Raw genomic sequence first — 20,731 nt, 5'->3', positions numbered from 1 at the left:
ACTCTCCAAGGATGGTCGCATCCCTCTCGTATCACCACTCACTGCATGACCTCAATCTCCTTGCCTTGCCTTTTTTCTCTCCGGTCCCCTTCCACGCCTATTTCGTGTTCTCCAAATCCTACATTTAGCATCTCACTCCTCTCAGTCTTACACCCTGCCTGGATGACCCTGTCCACTTTTGTGGCTTATCTACCACATGCAGATGAGCCCCCCAAACCTAACTCCAGCCATAAGCTCTCTCCCAACAAACAGACTCAGGTTTCCAACTGCATCCTGAAAGTGTCCACCTGAGTATCACAGGCACCTCGAGCTCAACATGCCCCATACTAAACTCACGTCTTACTTCCAAGTCTATTCTCCCTGCATTCTGCGTCTGTGTACATTGCACAACTGTTCACCCCCTTGCCGAAGCTAGAACCCCAAAGTCGATTTGTTTCTTCTCTCTCCCTTTCTGTTCTACATTCAAACTGTGTCTCTATGACCCATAAATTCAGTGGAGTCCTCTGACCTGAGTTTGATGTGCACTCTTTAAAGAAAGACTCAGGCACGCTCTTTCTAGCACTTTATTGGAAACTGGTTGTGTACATCAATGAGATCAAAGTAAAAGCATCATTTTCACACAATAATGTCCTAATAGCTGTGCTATCTTTTTGCATAATTTAATAAATCCAAGGATGCTCCTGATTTGGGTCAAAGAGCTTGAATGGTCCAGAAATCTCTTTATATAAATATAAATCATAGCATCTAAAATAACCATCATTGTTTTGAGTTGGTTTTTCAAAACTCCTGGGAACATCTCTTAAAATATTAGTCTGTACCTTGGATTGTTTGCAGTGCTGGTGGGAGGGAGTGAAGGGGTACACATTATACCACAGAGCTAATTATAGCGGGAGCTGGGGCAGAGGGACAGAGCTCCCCTGGTGGGGGCACACAAGGGGCTGGAGATCCTGAAAGCTGGCTGGGGGTCTCAGCCACACCGCATTTTCCAACATTGCTAGGATGTCAAAGCTATGAGACTTCAGAGCAGAAGGAAAGAGTTGCCCAGCTCCCTTGGCATTGCCAAGAAGTGGCAGAGCCCTCATCCAGCTTGCAGAGGGGGCAGAGATTCTGGCACCGAGAAGGTCCTAGAAAGTTCCACCCATCTCCCTCCCCCTGCCATGATCAATTCTCTCCCAAATTAGAAAACTGGAGGGAGTGGCACCTCAAAGGGTATAACTTTGGGCCAATGTGCTAATGGCCCCTTGGAATGAGGACAGGGTGCCTTTGCTTGGCTCAAGCTGCGGGGCACTGACCAAGGCCGCTCTGCCTCAGCGTCCCCCTCGCCACCTTGAAGGCCTTCAGGAGCAGTTAGGTTCTTTGGTTCTGCAGAGCTTCGCGGCACTCAGCCCAACACCTGCTCATCCGTGGTGGCTTCACTGCTCACAAACAGCTTAAACCTCCACCAAGTCCTTGGTTCTCACAAGCCTATGAGGTAGGAAGGGCAGGGATCACAGTCCCCACTTGAAAGACGAGGGACCTGGAACTCATAGAATGAGGTCCCCCTGATGGAACCCACACAGCCGGCCAGTGGCAGAATCAAAATCGGAACTCAGGTGTCCCCTCCCATATCAAGCTCCAGAGTCTACACTCCCCAGGCCTCCTGCTGCGTCTCCGAGAAAGGGAAGGAGTCCGCGGGAGGGGACGCGGCCCCCCCCCCCCCCCCCCCCCCCGGCAGGTTCTCAGACAGCCCCGTTGAGGACAGGGTGAGTCCGCATGCGGTAGATGATGACCGCAGTGGCCGGGCACAGCAACAAGGAGGTCATGATGACAATGGTGGCCAGGATGATGAGGACAATGACCCAGACGTCCAGGATGTGCTTGGGGAGCACGACTTGCATGGGGACCTGGCTGACGGCATCCATGCTTCACTCTGCAACAGACAGGAAGAGGCAGTCACTGTTTTGTACCCTCTCCCTGCCTCCCTAGTCGCAAGGAAACCTGCTCCAGGGGTCAGAAACTTGGGCCACCTGCCAGCTGTGAGACCTTTAAGGCTGCTCGGTCAGTAATAACAGTGGCCTCGTGTACCGAGGGCTCCCTATGTGCCAGGCACGGTGCCAGGCACTTACAGGTGCTACCTCATTTAGTCTTCACTTCAACCACCAACCCTAGGGGGTGGGGACTATTGTTGGGGCTTTTTTCTTTCTTGGGCTTTATCTTCAGTTATTCCCATTTTCGAGATGAGGACTCTATCGCCTTAAACGGTCGTAGATGTAGTTAATTTGCCCAAGGAAGTGAATGAAGCCAGATGGGTGGGACTCTGGAGCCTCCATGTTTGACTTAAACTGTCATATTCCCAGTCTGTTCCCTCTCCTGTAAAACGGGAGATTCGTTGCTTTTGGTCCTGTACCCCTTCTCCCATTCTCCTGGTCACAGAACCCCCCCTTTCCTGCGAAGAACCTACATATTCCGCGCCTTAGTTAGGGCGCTCGCCTGAGCACAGAGATGGATGTGGGGCTGAGGCTTGGTCATTGCAAATCTCCACAGCAACCCGGGTTAGATGGACCAAAGTCCTCCCAGGGCTTCTGTGCACAAGCTATGGGGAAAGATGACTCTTTCTGCTGGGATGCTAACCTGAAGGGTGTGAGTGTGGAAAGGACGGGGGTGGGGCTATGTCACCCACATGTGGAGCGCCTGTGCTAGTGATGAATCGAGAACTGGAGCCTTGTTACTTCATTTGGGCACTTGAACCCAGCCCAGACTGACACTGTCTGCAAACCAGGGCATCCCAAATTATAAGCCAGTGATTTCTGGTTTTGCTCGAGCAGGGTCAGTTTGGTTTCTCTCACTTGCAGCTGATGGATAAAGTATATAAATCGGTTGTTCCCAAGCTTTTTCAACTCATGGCACCCTTAGTGTTTTAGTAATTCCCTGACAGCACTCCAGGCCAAAAGAAATACCCTAGCAGTTCTGTTAATTACATAGCCAGGTTCAAACAACTTAATAAGCATTTATGTCCTCATTAGTAGCTGTTTGAAAAAAAATAACACACACACTGAAAGAAAAAATATGTTTTTCATTCTTAACCAGTTACTGACTAATGGGATGTGTGCAACGGCTGGCTGGGCACCGCACAACTTCTGAAACGTCGGAGTGAGACTGGACAGGGCCGTGCTCACTCCCAGCCCACGTTCATGGTGCGCAGAACTTGCTGTATCATGGCAACCGCCAAAAGCTCGGCTCCACAGATTATATCATCATCAAAAGGAATGTAGTAAGATTAATGTTAAACTGTAAGCTAGCTCGAGCCAGTCGTTTACACAGAGTCCGAGACATGTCAGATATCACTATTCTTGTCAAAAATGTTAAAGATCTTGCAGCCCCATACATACACCTTTCCAGTGAGTTCACTGTGGCTCCCTAGGGCTCAGGGCACAACTTGGGAACCACAGATGTGATACGTTCCTTGCCCAGAGACTGGAACAAACGACCTCCTAAGGTTCCTTCTAGATCTAAGATCTTTAATCCTGTGACTCTAGGTCCCAGGCAAAATTCCCAGTCCCAGTCCTGTTTCCTGCTTTTACCTAATCAGTAACTTTCCCCTTCTAGTCCCTTTGGCCCCATGCCCACTGTCATCACTCTAAGTCCAGTACGGATTACCATGCTTTGGTACTGATGACCAGAGTCGAGTCCCCAGGATGTCCATATAAGGATGTTTGTTTCTGCGTTGTTTGTTATAGCAACTGATGTAACAGGGGCGCCCATAAATAGTAAAATAAAGTAGGATATATCCATGTAACGGAGTACCAAACAGCAATTTTCATTCGTTTAACAAATATGGAGTGCTTGTTACACACCAAGCATTGCTCCAGTGTGTTACAAATATTAACTTATTTAGCAGCTATTAAAAAGAATGATGATCTGTGGGGGGGAAAGTAAGTGCAAGATAATATGGATAGGATACTCCTTTTGGTTCAGATTTTGGAGAGTTAAGTAGATAGATGATAGATAGATAGATAGATAGATAGATAGATAGATAGATATAGATTAGATAGATAGAAGATGATAGAAAGATGGATAGATAGATGATAGATAGATAGATAGATAGATAGATAGATAGATAGATAGATAGATAGATAGATATAGATTAGATAGATGATAGATAGAAGATGATAGATGGATAGATGATAGATAGATGATAGATAGATAGATAGATAGATAGATAGATAGATAGATAGATAGATAGATAGATAGATGGATGATAGATAGCTAAGGGTATAAAATGGAAAATCTTTTATGAGTGGGATCCCACGTCAGTGTTCATAGTGATTGCCTCTGAGTGTTAGACTGGGAGTGCAAGTTTTTGCTTTTCATTCTCTATGTCTTTATAGTATTTGAATTTTCTACACATGAGCACATATTACTTTTTTCTTGAGTTACTGTACATACATGAAAATTTACTGCTACTGTCATTGTCATTGGTAATTACAAGACATCTGCTAATTATTTCTGATAGCCTAAGATTCAGGGGGATGGGCACAGGGTTTCTATTCACTGGAAGGAGCACAGGTGAGGACTCCCCAGAGCCTAAGAATTTGATATTGTCAAAGAAGCAACCCCACTTTCTTTTTTTCTTCTTTTCTGGATTTTTGGTTCTTTTTAAAAAATTTGAGGTACAATTGACATATAATATGATATTACTTTTGAGTGTACAATGTAATGATTTGATATTCGTATATATTGCAAAATGATCTGCACAATAAGTCCAGTTAGCATCACCACATAGTTACAAAATTTTTTTCTTGTGATGGGAACTTTTAAGAACTACTCTCTTAGCAACTTTTGAACATGTAATACATTATAAGCTGTCGTCACCATGCTGCACATTATATCCCTATGACTTCTTTATTTCATAACTGGAAGTCTGCACCTTTTGACCCCTTCACCCATTTTGCCTCCCCCCACCTCTAGTCTCTGCAACCACCAGTGTTCTCTGTATCTAAGAGTTTGATTTTTTGTTTTCTTTATACTCCACATATAAGTGAGATTCTATGGTACTTCTCTTTCTCTGCCTAATTTCACTTAGCATAATGTCCTAAAGGTCCATCCATGTTGTCACAAATGGCAGGATTTCGTTATTTTTTACTGTTGAATAATATTCTACTATTTATGTACCACACCTTCTTTACCCGTTCCCCACCGATGGACGCCGTGCCGTCTTGACTATTGTAAGTAACGCAGCAACGAACACGAGAGTGCACGGATCTTTCCAAATCAGCGTTTTCACTTTCTTTGAATAAATACCAAAAAGTGGAATGGCTGGGTCATAAGGCAGTTCTGTTTTTAATACCTGAGGACCCTCCATGCTGTTTTCCACTGAGGCTGCGCCCATTTACATTCCCAGCAGTGCCCGAGAGTTCCCTTTCCCCGTATCCTCACCAACACTTATTTCTTTTGGACAGTAGCCATTCTAACAGGGGCGACGCGATTAGCTTATTGTGGTTTTCACTTGCACCTCCCTGATGCTTAGCGATATTTAACATTCCTCATGTAAATGCCGGCCATCTGCATGTGTTTTTTTGTTGTTGTTAATTGTCATCCAAGGATATTTTTTACATTGATTTTTTTTTTTTTTTTAGAGAGAGTGGAAGGGAGGGAAGGAGAGAGAGAGAAACATTGATGTGAGAGAGACACATCAATGGGTTGCTTTCCACACGTGCCCTGACTGGGGCCCAGGATCGAACCTGTAGCCCAGGTCTGTGGCCTTGACCGGGAATCGAACCAGTAACCCTTCGATTCACAGGCCAATGTGTCCCACCACTGAGACACACCGGCCAGGGCTGTATGTCTTCTTTACTTTTAATTTTTTTATGTCAACTGGATGGTGGGGGAAATAGGATTGTGTGTGGGGGGGGGGAGGTTCTTCATAATTCTCTGTATTAAAAAGAGTAAATATAAATATATATAATTTTTAAATCAAATAAGATTCAGCTATGAGACTAGATCAGTGGTCACCAAGTGTTATATAGCGTGCTAAGTTAGAACCATCTTCAGACAGTATAAAAAACACTGACTTCTGGGTCCTATTCCAGATTTCCTGAATTAGACTCAGGAGGAAATGGAAGAAGGCCTTTTGCCCCCATTTCCCAGGTGATTTAAATGTGCAGCCAGGGTTGGGAACCCCTGGACTCAACGACCTCTAAGGTGTCTACAACTCTTTCTAGCACTGTGATTTGAGAATTGATTCCTAGGTGCTCTGTTGCCAGTCTGATCAGATCTGGGCAAGTCTGGGGTTAAGGAGAAGCCTCTGGCAAGCCTAAGGCCGCAGGAGTGTCACGCTGGGGCCTTTCTCCGAGGTCTGAGGCATGGAAGCGTGAGTCACAGGGGACTCACACACGCCGCTCAGGAGGTACGGGGGCGGGAGAATTTATTCTCTGTGGTCTCCTGATTACATCAACAGCTAGCTTGCTTTGGGCCAAAGGAACCCCACAAAAGCTCTTTCTGGTAAACCCATTAACATGAGTCCCAGTGACTCCAAATGCCAGGAACGCATCATCTCCCTGGCTGGTTTTTGTAAGCAAAACCTGTCACTTACAGGAATCAGGCTTCGGGGCTCCTCCACAAGCAAGCATCACAGAACACTGACGCCAGAACCAGCCTCGTTTCACAGACGGCAACACTGAGGTCCGGAGGCGGCCCCCACGGCCAACCCACCCCCATCCTGAATAATCAAAGATACAGAAATCTGATCAAGTCACTGCCTCATCTAAAAAAACAGAGCAAACAAGTAGATGAATGAACTTTTTCTGTAAAGCATATTCTTCACTGTACTAATATTACTCTTTCACACATAAAATTGTTTAAAAAACAAATAAAAGCGCAGCTGCTCTCGAGTGACAGGGAGGGGCAAGGGAGGGGGAGTTTGGGGTCCTACTCAGTCACAGGGCTGGATAAATATCCTTGCAGGCCCTAACCACTAGAAATTGGGGTGCTCACCCTCTTCACATATACAATTCAAACTAAAAGTAATGCTGAGCCACAACACAAAAATGTACAAGTTACAATGAAATTTAAGTCATTTCCTTGTAACTGAGAACATCAGAGAAAATCCATTTTCCCAGTTGTTTTGTTGGTGTCTCCCAAGCACAACCTGCACTCCTGGTGCAGCACAGCTGTTCAGCTTCCCCTCGACCCCTGGGTTCCAGGGCTGTGAGGCTGGCCATCCGCGTGGCCAGGCGACAGGGCACAGGGAGCCCCATCTCCCTCTTTCAACCTTCTCAATCCTTGAGGATGTGTCCTCTGGTGGGCTGTTCCGTCCAGGCAATAGGGATTCCATTCCAGTCGCTTTCACCACTCCCTCCCGCCCCCCACCGTGAAAGAATAACTCTGTCCCCAAAATAAAAGCTCCGAGAACCGCATGTCCAGCCTCTAATGGCGTGCTGGAAAATCTGCTTGAGAAAAAGCAGGGCTCTAAGCTGCTGCTAGCTGACTTCTGTTTGACCTCTGCTTGGCATCCGGGTGCACTGGCTCCTTGTGAATGCACAAAACCCTGCTTCTTGGCACATTTAATTAATAACCAAAGATCGATCTGCTTATCGTTTGCTCTGCAGATATATTCCTTGTTATTTCTGATTAACGAATGGGTCGTGTCAGAACATGGCCCAGACCATTCACGTCACAAATTTACCTTATAACTGATAAAAAGGTGCTTGTTTTTATGACCAGGGGAGGTAAAACAGCAGTCAGTCCCAAACTCCTATCATTTTAAACTGGCAGGCTTTATCTGTTGACCTCGTTCATGGATAATAAACTTTGACATGTGTTCAATGGAAGTTTGTTTAATAAACTGCATTAACACCACCCTGAGCTGACAAGCAAGGAAGCCGATGGTATCTTCAACCACTGACACCACCAGGTCCCTGCACCAGCAGTCCTGGGTTAAGCAGTACAGACAATTCAATGGAAAAGTTAATAATCCCAAAATGACTGTTTTTGTGTCCATTAACAAGACTAAGTATAAAAAACTATAGTTCCTCCAAAGAAAGAAAATATTGTACCTTCTCCAAAGACGGAAAATTCATCTCATCTGTCAAGTACTGTACTTAGTCCAATCTAGGAAGAAAAGGGGCAGGGGGTGCCCTGCCTCCTGCTTGGAGATAAATCAAGTTTTATTCTGAGACAATTTTTCTAAGGAACTAAACATCCTTTAGCAAAAAAAAAAAAAAAGCCACTGTTCCAGCCAATTCCATCATACAGCAAATTTTCTAGTTCTAACAAAAAAATATATAAATTTCCTAAATTAAAGTTTCCTACACATCTGAATTTTCTAATAACTGAACTCAAGGTGACTAATCTGTGCTATCTACCCACCTTTCAATTATGAGGCTCATTCCCCAGCAGCAACTTTGACCTCTGACAGAGCAGTATTGTTTTTGGTTGGGCACTATCAGAGCAAGTAACTCTGCCCAGAACATTCGTTCATTCATTCATCATGTACTTGTTATATACAAAATACTCTTTTAGGAATTACCATTATTTACTCAGAAGACACAGCTCTTTTACTTCGAAGAAGCACAGAGAAGTGAAGTACCCCTCTCCTTATTTCCTCAAACACAGAATCCCACAAGCCAGCATTTCTTTTACAAATACCAAGTGCTAAGCCCTGTGCCCGGCCTTGTCCCATACATTAACTTATTTAACCTTCGCAATAATCCTGTGCAGGATATATTATTTTACAGATGTGGAAACTAAAGCTGAGAGGTTAACTGGCCAGTGAGCATAGAGCTAAGTGAATGGGATTCACATGCAGGTCTCCTGACCCTGTCTTCACCACCACCTCCAGCTACCCCAAAGCAGTCACACAGACCCAGGCGTGTGGGCATGGGGTATGGCCGATCCACAGCTCCCTTCTAAGTCCAGGTCAGATTCTTACTGCTTCTGGCTAAAAGCCATTCTAGATTTAGAGACTTAAGGAGAGACATGCAATCTACAAAGTTTAGGACTTTTATTTCCAGTACTAGACCAAATGCCAAAACTAAACCATTTTGACCAAGCTGCAAAACTGAACCAAAAGAATATGCTTGAAGGCACTAAGAAATCACAAAATAATGAATTACCAGGCTACGACTGGGGAGAAGACAAATCCAGGGCAATGAGCCTGGCATTTGAAGCGGCATTTCCACTAGTGGCATTTGAAGCGGATGGAGATTAACAGTGTTTCTGACAGACAGGAGTTCAAGCCTGCTGAGACAGGGAGAATTAAACCCTTGCATTAAAAAAATATATATATCTTTATTGATTTCAGAGAGAGGGAGAGGGAGAGAGGGATAGAAACATCAATGATGAGAGAGTCATTGATCGGCTGCCTCCTGCACGCCCCTGACTGGGGATGGAGCCCGCAACCTCGTGATGTGCCCTGATCGGGAATCGAGCCGTGATCTCCTGGATCCTAGGTCGATGCTCAACTGCTGAGCCACACCGGCCAGGCAAACCCTTGCATTTTGAGGATGACTTCAATGAGAACTTTTAGTGCTCAGAGTGAGCTAGAAGTATACTAATCCCAGAGACTACAAGCAGCTTTGAATCACCACCGTCCCTGGAATTGAATTAAGGCTGTTCCAGATTGCCAGGTGCCCAGCAGCAGTCAACCTTTACCCTCTCTTGAGGAGATAACATCACAGTAGGCTTCAGTTTTTTTAATTCAAACATAATGTTCAATACATAACCAAAAATAAGCAGGAATGAAAAAAGGCAAGATGACATGAACAGAACCATCAGAAACAACAGATCATAGAAAAAGATCGTCAGGCTTTAAATAGCCTTGCCTACCATGTTCAAGGAGAAAAAATAAAATAAAAATCTAAGACTGAGAATTTTAACAGAGAACTGAAAACTACAAGAAAGAATACAACAGATATTTTTAAAAGAACCAAACAGAAATTCTAGAACTGGAAAATATAGTAATAGAAACAATGGAAACTGTGAGATCATGAATGTGTGTTTTAAGCCACTAAGTTTGTGTTAATTTGTAATGGCAACAGCAGAAAACAAATATTGCAATACTGGGTTTGTTCCGTGCAAATGAAAATATCCTGCTGGGTTTGTCCTGTGCTGATGAAACTTCCACAAACTAATGGAATTCTAGAAATCGACACAGAATTTAGACACTACCTAGTTTAAACCACATAACCCACCCTCCACTTTACAGATTGAAGGCAACAGCTTGCCCAAGGTCATGTAGCAAGTTAATGGCAGGCGAGAACTCAGGCCTCCTAATGTGCATGCTCTTTTCAATTCCATCACTATCCTGGTTGAGACAGGAGGTGGGAGAAGAAAGTAGGGAGTCAGGTTGGAGAAAACAGGGGCAGAAAATACACTGATGTAAACAGTGAGAGCCGGTCAGGCCTCTTGATTATACCTTTTTACTTGTAAGAGGTTATGGAGAAAACCTGAGGCCCAGAGCCCTAAGTAGCTTCCCCACTGGTGAAGCAGGTGAGATGGTTTTCCAAGAAAACACACACACACACACATGCACACACACACATGTAAAAAAAATACATGTCCTATCAGAATCAGTCTCACCCTTTGCCTTCCATCCCTTTGACTTAAGGCCTAAATGCAATTATATCTACTGAGGAAGGTAATGGCCAAGCCTTATAACTTCTTTGTTCCTCACTCTGGATAAGAACATCAGAGAAGAGAGGGAGAGACACTGGAATCCTACTTGTAGCGGGAGATTCCACCAAACAGTAAGAAAAGCTCACATGCACATGGAATGAAGGACTGGGGAAGAAACGGATAACTTTGTCTGGGTTCCACTCTGCCCCCCCGCTGACTTCACCCAACCCAGCCCCCTTCTCCTCCCCGAATGCCTTCCCTCTCTTCTCAGTGGTATAGGTAGGTACTGAACAGACAACTCCGACATGCACAGATCCCCAAGCTCCTGGGTTCTGGGAGGGCGGTGGATGCTCTCCTGGGTGGAAGGGACCCTGGGAAGCGGCAGGAAGCCTTCCCTTTACACTGACGCTCACACTACAGAGCAGCTCACACTACAGAGCAGCGGTAAGCGGCCGCTTGGAGGCCCGGTGGCTTAAATCTGGTTCCACCACTTCCTAGCGGACCAACCTTCAACGGCTTACTTAAACTTCCTAATGCTTTCATTTCCTCAGCTGAAAACAAAAACAAAGGTGGGGAAATAACAGTATCTGTGGCATAGAGTTCGGAGAATTCCGTGGGATAATCACACATAGCACTTAGCAGTGTTGCGACACTTACATTAAGCGCCCTACGAATGTTCGTTCTGTGACGAATAATTCCTGGCCTTACATAGGGACTCACCGACCTAGGCAAATATTCCCCTTCCCTTCAGCTAGTTTGCTAGAATCCTTAACTTGGACCATGTCTATATCCACAAAGATGATAGACGATTAATCTATATTAATGGTTTTTTTAATCAGCCAGCAGCATGCTTGATTTACCTGACCTATCCCCCCAGTTCAAGTATGAAATTGGCGGAGTAAGGATTCAATCTAATTCAAGAAACATTCACAGCACTGTGATTAACACTGGGGATCAAGGAGTGGCACAGAGACAGAGATAAATAAAATAGTGTTTGTCCTTAAGAAGTACACTTTCCTAGGGAGGAAAAAAGACATTCATTGCGATCGATCGCTAATTGCAATACAAGGCAAAGAAGCGCTACCCTGAAGGCACAAACCACGTGCCACTGAGAAGAGGAAAGAAGCAGAAAGAGCATGGACTCCGGATTAAGAGGCTCTTAATTTGAATCCTGCTTTCTACCCTTATTGGAGATGTGACTTTGGACGAGCTATTTAAAATCTCCAAACCTCAATCTTCTGATCTGTGAACTAGGAACACTAAAAGCGCTACATTGCGCCATCCCATCGTGAGGATAAAGCGAGGCAAAATATGTAGAGTCCTGGAACATAACAGATACTCAAAAAATATTAATCCTCAGTGCTTTGCTTTGGTCTAAGTAAAACGGAAGGCCTTACAAAGAAGGGGGCCTTTGGCTATGGGCTCTGAAGATAAGTAGGAGTTCAGAAGGAAGAAATAAAAGGAAAGGCAGGATAAGCAGACGAGGCAACAGCAACAAAGCCCAGAGGTGATGAGCTACGTGGCGAGTTGGGAGCATACGCAGTCCTTGTGGCTTTGGCAAGGGGCTTACCCCTCTAAGCTTCAGTTTCACGTGTAAATGGTATAATAACTATTGGTAGTAACTACTTCAATGGGATGCCAGGGAAGTGGAACAAGCTAATGCACATAAAGCACTCAGGACAATGCCTGGTACACAGTAAGCTTCAGATTCGTTCAGCTGAGCTAGTGAACACAGCATAGCTCCTAAATGCAAAGCGTTCAGGGGCTCCACCCTTCGTCTGGGCGCCGTGACTGCTCTGAATCTGGTCTAAGAAACCACAGTGATAGTTTATAAGCAAATAGCCTTTGATAGCCTGTCCTAGCTTTGACCTTCCACCAGAAATGCACACCCTCCACCTCAAACTGCTGCTAACAGTTAACTTTTGAGAGATTGCGAATGGTTATCCGACCAGTTTTATCAGCAAGGAGCTCACTGAGGAAGAAGGCAATAAAAGAAATGACTTCCTGCTGGCAGGCAAGCTTAATTATCCCAAAGTGGGAGAAAAGGCAGATAGAGGGAGGTGGCTTCCTGCAGGTGTCACCGCCAGAACTCACAGACAGTGCCGCTGCTGCTTCATTCACACCAGACACAGGGGCCAGAGAGGAGGCCGCTGGAAGCAGCTCTGAGTCACTGATGCTGGGACATCTCTTCAAGCACCTTGCAGAATGTGAACAAGGAGGCCGATGGGTCCCAGGGCAGTAGACCTGGGAGTTTACCAGCATCACACAGGTTATGGGACCCCTGCAAAGGTCTACACGCAGGAGCTGGTGAGGTTGTCAGAGAAGAATGGAGCACTGAGACCAGACAGAGAAGACAACTCAAGTCCCAAGAAGGGGCCCCACAGGCCACCTAGTACCCTGAGTAACCTAATGACCCGTGTTCCAAATGCTGGTCCCACTTTGAGACCTTTGTTCTTACTGTTCCCTCTTCTTAGAATGCTTTTCCCCCCATATCTTCCTTTGCAACATCCAGTGTCTCAATGTCCATGATCTCAACTTAAATGTCACCTCTTTAGAAAAAAAAATCTTTCCAGACCCACCCTCATCCACCAGCCATTCTCTGTCTCAGACCTTGTTTTGTTTTCTTCATATACTTTTCACAATCTAAAATTAGCTTGTTTGTTTATTTGTTCTTACGGCCATCTCTGCCTGCTCCAATGTAAGTCCAAGGAGAGCAGAAGCCTCAGCTCCTGTTCACTGCTGTACCCTCGGCACCTATGGCTGGCCCTGGCACAGTAAGTGCCCAATAAATTCGAGACTGGTGAAGGAATGAATCTGAGCTAATTTCAGATTTGAGTTCAATTCTCTGGACTTCTGGTGGAGGTCCAGAGAGGATCCTCACCCTTGCAGAAAGTCCAGTGGCCCTAAAGGTCAGAACTCTATCTCTAAAATAAATGACATCCTCTGATTTGGTCATTTAATGCGCTCTCTGTACATCCAGGAAGGATTACGAGGACTTCTCTTTCCCAGCCCACCCTGTACATACCAGGCAGAGGAGGACTGGACTTTCAGAATAACATCCTCTAGGATCCGCTCTTGCTGATTTGCTGGGGCTGGTGAGTTCATATCTGAGTTTTGATTCCCTGTGCTCAGGAGCTGGGCATTGAGGTGGGTGTAGGGGTGTAGGAGTTGCTGCCCAGGGCCTAAACCTTTCTTTCTCTGTTCTTAGAAGAGGACAGGGAGCCCTGGCTGGTGTGGGTCAGTTGGCTGAGCATTGTCTCATGCACCAAGAGGCCGCAGGTTCGATTCCTGGTCAGGGCACATGCCCAGGTTACAGGCTTGATCCCTGGTAGGCGGCGTTCAGGAGGCTGCCAATCGGATCGATGTTTCTCTCACTGATGGTTTTTTCTCTCTGCCCCCCCCTCCTCTCTCTCTGAAAATCAATAAAAACCTTTTTTTTTTTTTAAAAAAAAAAAAGTAGAGATCAGGGAGGCTGATAGAAGGGGAGGAGATTTCCCATGCCAAGCTCAGTGTGAAAAGGCCATCCTAGCTCACATTTACTCTTGGAAATAGTTCCCCTCCCAGCATGTAAGAGTTAGTCTCAAGCATGTGCCAACCCAGCAGAGTCCATTTCACCAGGGACTTTTGTTCCATAGAAAGGGGCCAGAGGAAGAGATGGGCAGGACACACAACTATCAAAATGTGAAATGAATCAAATCAGAGGCATTTCTCCAGTGACCCGACATCCCTGAGGAGCACTCTGTTTGTTCTCATTTTATCCCATTTGGCTTCTGTCTCCTCCAAAATTCTTAACAGTCTAAAGACTAATTCTCTGAGTTTCTATCTGTTCCTCTGTGGCTGGAAAATGGAAAAACACCAGGATACTTCAAAGAGACCAGAAAGCAGCCAGAGCTGCTCAAGACTGCACGTACATCCGACCCAGCCAATCACGGCGTCTTAGAAAACAACCGGGAGCCAGCAGGGGAGAAACCCAGGCCAAATCCACAGCATCCTGTTTCAGCTCTACCATCCATCATTGTGACTAGTCCCTGACTAAGTGCCTGCTGCGTGCTGGCCTGACAGAGGAGACTGTCCATGAGGTGGGCTGCCGGGGGGCTGGGGTGGCGCCAATTCCCCGCCTCACTGTGTATGGCAGGCGGAATAATGGCCCTCAAAGGTGTCCATGCCTGGTCCCCCAGAACCCTGACTATGAAAAAGGAAACGTGACTCGGAGGGCGGAGCCATGAGGACGGAGGCAAGGGGACTCTGGGGATGTGACTGAAGTTGAGGACTATGGCATGGGAAGAGGGCTGTGGATTATTCAGGTGAGCCCGATCTAATCACGAGGCCTCACGAGTGAAGAGGAAGGCGGACGATTCACCACGAGAAAGATGTGCCTCTCCCCTGCTTGCCTGGAAGATGCTGGCAGGCGCTTGGGAGCCAAGGAATGCAGTGGCCTCTGGAAGCAGAGAATGGCCTTCAGCTTACAGCCAGCAGGAAAACAGTGACCTTGGTCGTACAACCACAGAAACTGAATTCTGTCAACAGCTCAGATGAGTAGGGAACCAATTCTCCCTTAAAGAGCCCGGAAAGAAACACAGCCTAATGAGCTACAGAACTGTAATATATTACTACACTTGATTTTTTTAGAGCGTTGAATTTGTGGTAATTTGTGACAGCATTAGAAAACCAATACACTGTGTGATCCTGAATAATTCCTTCTTTCAAACTGGGCCTCAGGTTCCTGTCAGTCAGTTGGAAAGGATGGACAGAGCTATCTATCTCGAAGGGTATGGCCGGCTCTTAAAGACAGCCTCTGCTCTCCTGACATCCCACCTCCCCTTGAACCCTGCCCCGGGGCCAGGACGGTCTTCCTTTGAAAACCATTAAAGAAAAAATAGAAAGGAGTGAGGGGGAGAGAAGAATAATCTTTAAAAAGCCCCAAGGCCCTGGCCAGTGTGCACAGTGGTTAGAGTTTCAGCCCATGCACCAAAGGGTTTTGGGTTCCACTCCCGGTCAAGGGCACGTATCTGGGTTTCAGGTTCATGGGGGCCCCAGTTGGGGCGTGTGGGAGGCAACCAAGCTATGTGTCTCTCTCACATAGATGTTTCTCTCCTCCCCCCCCCTTTTCCTCTGTCTAAAAATCAGTGGACAAAATACCCTCGGGGGAGGACTAGCAAAATAAATAAATTAAATAAAAAACTCCAAGGTGTCTCCTAAGATGCCACCAAGGCACTCAGAAAGAAAGGTCTCCTGTTTTGTCACTGGGCATTTCCTTGACCGTACTCCAAGGGGATGGAGTGGGAAGTCTGGGAGAGAAGATAAAAGCTTCACAGTCAGCTGGTGGAGGCTGTCAGAGCCCTGAGCTGAGAAGGATTTCCTGGCCTTGCGGAGGTTCCGTGCAAGGTCCTGATTATCGGTGTCTGCCTGGGGCATGGGATGTGGGAGTAGGGCCATGTGTGTCAGATATGTGTCATCATTAATTGAAACACAGTTTAATTTTCTCTGTCTTTCCTCCTCTCTCTTCCGTTTCATTTCCCCTATTCCTAGGTAGCGGGTCACCAGCAATTCACATGCCCAGTCAACCAAAGTCTAAATCAGTAAAATAAGGAGGCTGTATCTATACACAATTAAGCAATTTAGACAGTTTCATTCTAAATCTGGCTTGCTGTTGTTTAATGTGTCAAGCAGTTCCCCTTCCTGGCCACCTAACTTCTGGAAATATACTATTCTCGCTTGAGGTTCATTGCCTGTTTCCCCAGTGAGCTGGAAGGGTACTAGGGTCCTTAGTAATTCACTAGTAATTTGACAGTGGCTGTCAAATTCTCATTTAACTCCCCCTAGGTAACCCTGCAAGTGAGTGAGAGAGGCAAGATCTGGACCCTGAACCTCCAATTCCAATGAAATTCAGAACATAGGCCCTGGAGCCACACTGCCTGGGTTCAAAGTACAGCTCCACCATTTACTTCCTGAGTGCCCATGGGTGAGTCACTTTCTCTCTGGACCTCAGTTTCCTATCTATAAAATGGATGTGCTGATAGTCCCTACCTCATAGGATTGAGGTAGACTAAATTAATTAATACATGTAAAATGCTTAGAGTAATGTCTGGCTCATAGCGCTCAATATATGTCAAGTATGATTATGTTTACATCATTCATCTTACCTAGCCAATCAGGGAAGGGGTCTGCGGGGTGTGGTAATACCAACATTTACTCCTATAAACTGTAAGCATGAATACATGTGTCTATCTTCGATACCACAGCCAATAGTGGCAGTGTAAGATCTGCTCAGATAAAGACCCTCTTTCCTTGGAGATGTTTCCTGTGTATGTTTAATCCATGGAGAAGAAACAGAAGTGCATCTTTTAAAGAAGGATCAGAACATGGCTGGGAAAACCTCTGAGGCTGTGACCGCCACTTTACCCCTGGGTCTGTCACCCTTGGGCTCAGGATGCAACCGACCACATCAGACCCATTCCCCCTGCCAACCCCAGTCTCTAATTTGTTTTATGTCTCAAACACACAGCTCAGTGATTCTCAGGCTATGCCAGAAAGGGGGAATTCCCCAGACCTTTTATACAACGGAGCCCACAGTCCTGACGTCCTGAGAGGTCAGGTCAGTGTTTGGAAGATTTGATGGAGCATGACTTGAAACCTCCACAGCATGACTCATAACCCTGGGACAGCTGGAAACAGGAGGTCCCTGCTAGAGCAGAGAAGCGCTTCTCCTTCGCTTTTTCAGTTGTTACTGCCAGCATGCGCCATGTCCTGAGCTCAGCTGGGCTGTCTCGAATGTGCTCAGAGGATTGTTGGATGGCCTACATAGCCCACAGAGCACATGGGGCTCAACCACAGCCGCCCATCTGTTTAACCCCCCACTTGCTCATTTTACAGATGGGAAGGCGAGGTGCAGATAGTGGAAATGCCCCATCAAGGTAACTCAGTGTCTGCTGGTTCCCAGGGAACTGCTCTTTCCACCTCCACCCCCGCCCTTGACCCCATTCTGGCATTCACAACCCTTCTCCACTACTTACACATTGCCGGTGGTGGCACAGATCACAGCAGGTGTGCACATAATCTTTGCTTCTTGAATGACTGAGCAACTTTTCAGAACTAGAGCCTAGAGTTTTGGGGGATCTATAGACAAAGGGGGGGGGGGTGCGTGAGCCCCAGGGGCCAACAGGACCAGGGCTGTCAGGAAGAAACAAGTGGAGCTACAGGAGTGAGAGCCCAGCCTGGCCACTCAAAGTAAGAGCCTCTGAGTGTGGTACAGGTTTGCATGGGTCTCGGCTCTCACTCTTTCACTCAGTAAACAGTACTGAGCACCTATGTGCCAGGTGCCAGGCCCCAGGCCGGGTGCTGAGGATGCCTCAGAGATGAGCCTAGAGAGACAGTCCCTGCCCTCAAGGAATTTGTGGAAGCGACTGGTGTGCAAGAGAACAGGCAACGGAAACAACCAAGTCCTCGCTCCGAAGAGGCAGAGGAGGGAGCCTGGAAGGAAGGGTTCCCTCCCAGATACTTTGCGCACCCTTTCTCATCTGACTTCTGTATGCAAAGGCGATTTTCTCCATGTCACAGATGAACAAAGAAGGCTCACTGCATGGGGGGGTGGGGGGGGGGCAGGGACAGACCAGGGCTGCCACCCACCGCCCCTGACTGCAAACTCCTGGCGCCTTCCTCGCCGGCTTTGAGGCTCCGAGACAAACCGGACAGAAGCCTCTCTTGTGCGAATGGGGCTCACCCACCCGAGCCCCGGCCTCCCCCGAGGCCCAAGACCGCGTACAGAGGCGGCTGGAACTTGAAGGGCTGCGGGAAGGGAAAAGAGGAAATGCAAAAGTGATGGGGGGGAGGGGGCGCGGGAGAAGCGGGGGTAAAAGGGGAGAGTTGGGAGGGCAGGGGGGTAGGGGCCAGCACGAGGACCGCGGCCCCACGCGCGACACCCGACGGCCCCACTCACCGCGGAGCCGCGCAGCTGCTTTCAAAACGCCCGGTCGCGCCAGGTCTGCGGCCAGGTCCCGGGACACAGACGGCGTCGGCTCTTCCCCGGGCCCGCAGCGGGAGGCGGCCCGGCCCCGGGATCTCCCGGCCCAGACCCTGCCCGGCTCCTGCGAGCCCCGCGGGGAGCGCGCGGCGGCGGCGGGGCGCGCGGCTGGGCACCGGGCTCCGGCCGCGCGGCTCGGGAATCGGCGCCGCCAGGGACCGCCCCCGGAAAGCCTGGGCCCCAGCCCCCCCCCCCCCGCTCGGCTCCTCCCCCGGCTCCCCGCGGGCTGCGGCTGCGAAAGGGGCCGGCGAGGGAGGCGAGGGACCCCGGCGTCTCGGGCTCCCCTCGCAGCCTCGCCACGCCCTCGCCGGAAAGCCCTCAACGGTCCCCGGACAGGCACTTCGGCCGTCGGGGCTCCGCGCTCTGCACCCTGAGCCCAGAGGGCTCACCCCGAACGTGTCGGCCGAGAGCCTCCCCGGTCCGCGCAGGGCGAGGCCTCACCACCGGAGCGCAGGATCCTCCCGCGGAACGCGCCCGCGGACGTGCGTTCTCTGCAAAGCGAGGCCGCGGACACCTGCGCCCAGCCCCGCTGCGGGCACGGACTTAGAGCAGCGGTTTTCAGCCTTGTGCATCTCAGGGCACACCTACACTCGTTACTAAAATTCGGCGGCACACTGGAAAATATGTTATGGTTTCTGTCGACCTGACAAAATAAATAAGTATAATTTGGACTCCTTCACACCGGACGGCTGTTGCGATGTCCGCTGTTATCATTTTTTAAATTTGACAATCTAAGGGAAAAGAGGTCGGTGACCCTGAATAAATAGTCAGGTGTTGCACGTTTTAAAAATTCTTGCTATGGCCCTAGACAGTTTGGCTCAGCGGTTAGAGTGTAGGCCGGTGGACTGAAGGGTCCCGGGTTCGATTCCAGCCAAGGGCATGTACCTCAATTGTAGACTCAATCCCGGGCTGGGGTCTGGGTGCGTTGGGGAGGCAACCAATAGATGAGTCTCTCTCACTTTGATCTCTCTCTCCTCCTTCCACTCTCTCTGAAAAGCAATGGAAAAAATATCCTTGGGTGACGATTTAAAAAAATTTCTTGCTGCACACCTGTTGAAAATTGCTGACTTAGAGGACTGGTGTGAAGCTGGTTGGTTGTCTGCTGTAACATATCTTCAAGCACCCTGTTTATTTTCTGATAACAGTGAAACAGCCCAATCCAAGGTGATCAACGGCCCATTAGAGTCTAGCCTCAGAGAAGCCTGCCATGCCCTACCAGTCCCCGCCCAGCTTCCACACAGGACAAAGCCAACTCTGTGATCTTCCGCCCACTTCCGTGATCCACCCAGTGACCAGGGCTGCAGGTCCTATCTAGGTAGCCACAAATTATAATTCAGTAGTCCAGAGTTCTTCATTCTTACTCTTCTGAAAAGCAGGAGCTCAGGCCTTGAGCATGTTCAAAATACAAGGGAAGATTAAAGATCATCTCATCCAAATGCCTCCTTTTATAGATGGAAAAACTAAACTGAGGCTCAGGAAGGTTGACTTTCCAAGGTCACCAGCTGGCAATTATCAAAGCCAGAATAGGACTGTCTGATTACAGGGCCTAAATTCTGTGCCTCTCTGCACTAACAATTTGGGACAGGGCCTGGTTTTCTCAAGGCCCTAAGTTCAGAACTCTGGTTGCAATACGTTCCTTTCTATCACTGGCATCTGGTGCAGAACAAATGCTGCATTTGTTGAATGAATGAATGCTCAAGGGAAGATGAAAAGTCAGCCAAAGCTTTTCTTTCTAGTTCTTGGATTGTGCCTAAAGACAGTTGCATGCTTGAAAACTTATTGTATTAGTCATTGTTCTCAAAGAAACAGAACCAACTGTGTGTGTGTGTGTGTGTGTGTGTGTGTGTGTGTGTGTGTAAAGAGAGATTGAGAGAGAGATCGATTGATTTTAAGGAATTGGCTCACATGGTTGTAGAGGAATGACAACTCCAAAATCTGCAAAACAGGCCAGCAGGCAGAAGATCTGGGAAGAGCTGATGTTGCAGCTTGAGTCCAAAGGCCATCTGCTGGCAGGATTCCCTTTTCCTCAGGGGGAGTCTTTTTTCTTAAGGCCTTCAACTGATGGGATGAGGCCTACCGACTTTATAGAGAGTAATCTGCTTTACTCAAAGTCTACTT

The 20,731-nt window shown here is 47.6% G+C and overlaps 1 protein-coding gene across 1 annotated transcript; it reads right to left on the bottom strand.

Moving 5' to 3' along the window:
- Window positions 1–940: 940 nt before the first annotated feature.
- Window positions 941–18,620, bottom strand: SMIM3 (small integral membrane protein 3). The gene is made up of 2 exons (XM_087816929.1): window positions 18,530–18,620; window positions 941–1,909 (listed from the first exon to the last, which is right to left on the bottom strand). The coding sequence occupies exon 2, from the start codon at window positions 1,899–1,901 to the stop codon at window positions 1,719–1,721; it is 183 nt and encodes a 60-aa protein (XP_087673055.1). The 5' UTR covers window positions 1,902–1,909; window positions 18,530–18,620; the 3' UTR covers window positions 941–1,718.
- Window positions 18,621–20,731: the final 2,111 nt, after the last annotated feature.

The sequence above is a fragment of the Miniopterus natalensis genome, chromosome 4, assembly GCF_054644295.1.
Source record: "Miniopterus natalensis isolate mMinNat1 chromosome 4, mMinNat1.hap1, whole genome shotgun sequence".
Taxonomy (NCBI): domain Eukaryota; kingdom Metazoa; phylum Chordata; class Mammalia; order Chiroptera; family Miniopteridae; genus Miniopterus; species Miniopterus natalensis.
Note: the sequence above shows the minus strand (reverse complement) of the source record. Positions and strands in the feature narration are given on the sequence as shown.

Coding starts and splice junctions, on each gene's coding strand:
- SMIM3 (XM_087816929.1), bottom strand. CDS start 1,901: ATGGATGCCGTCAGCCAGGTCCCCATGCAAGTCGTGCTCCCCAAGCAC.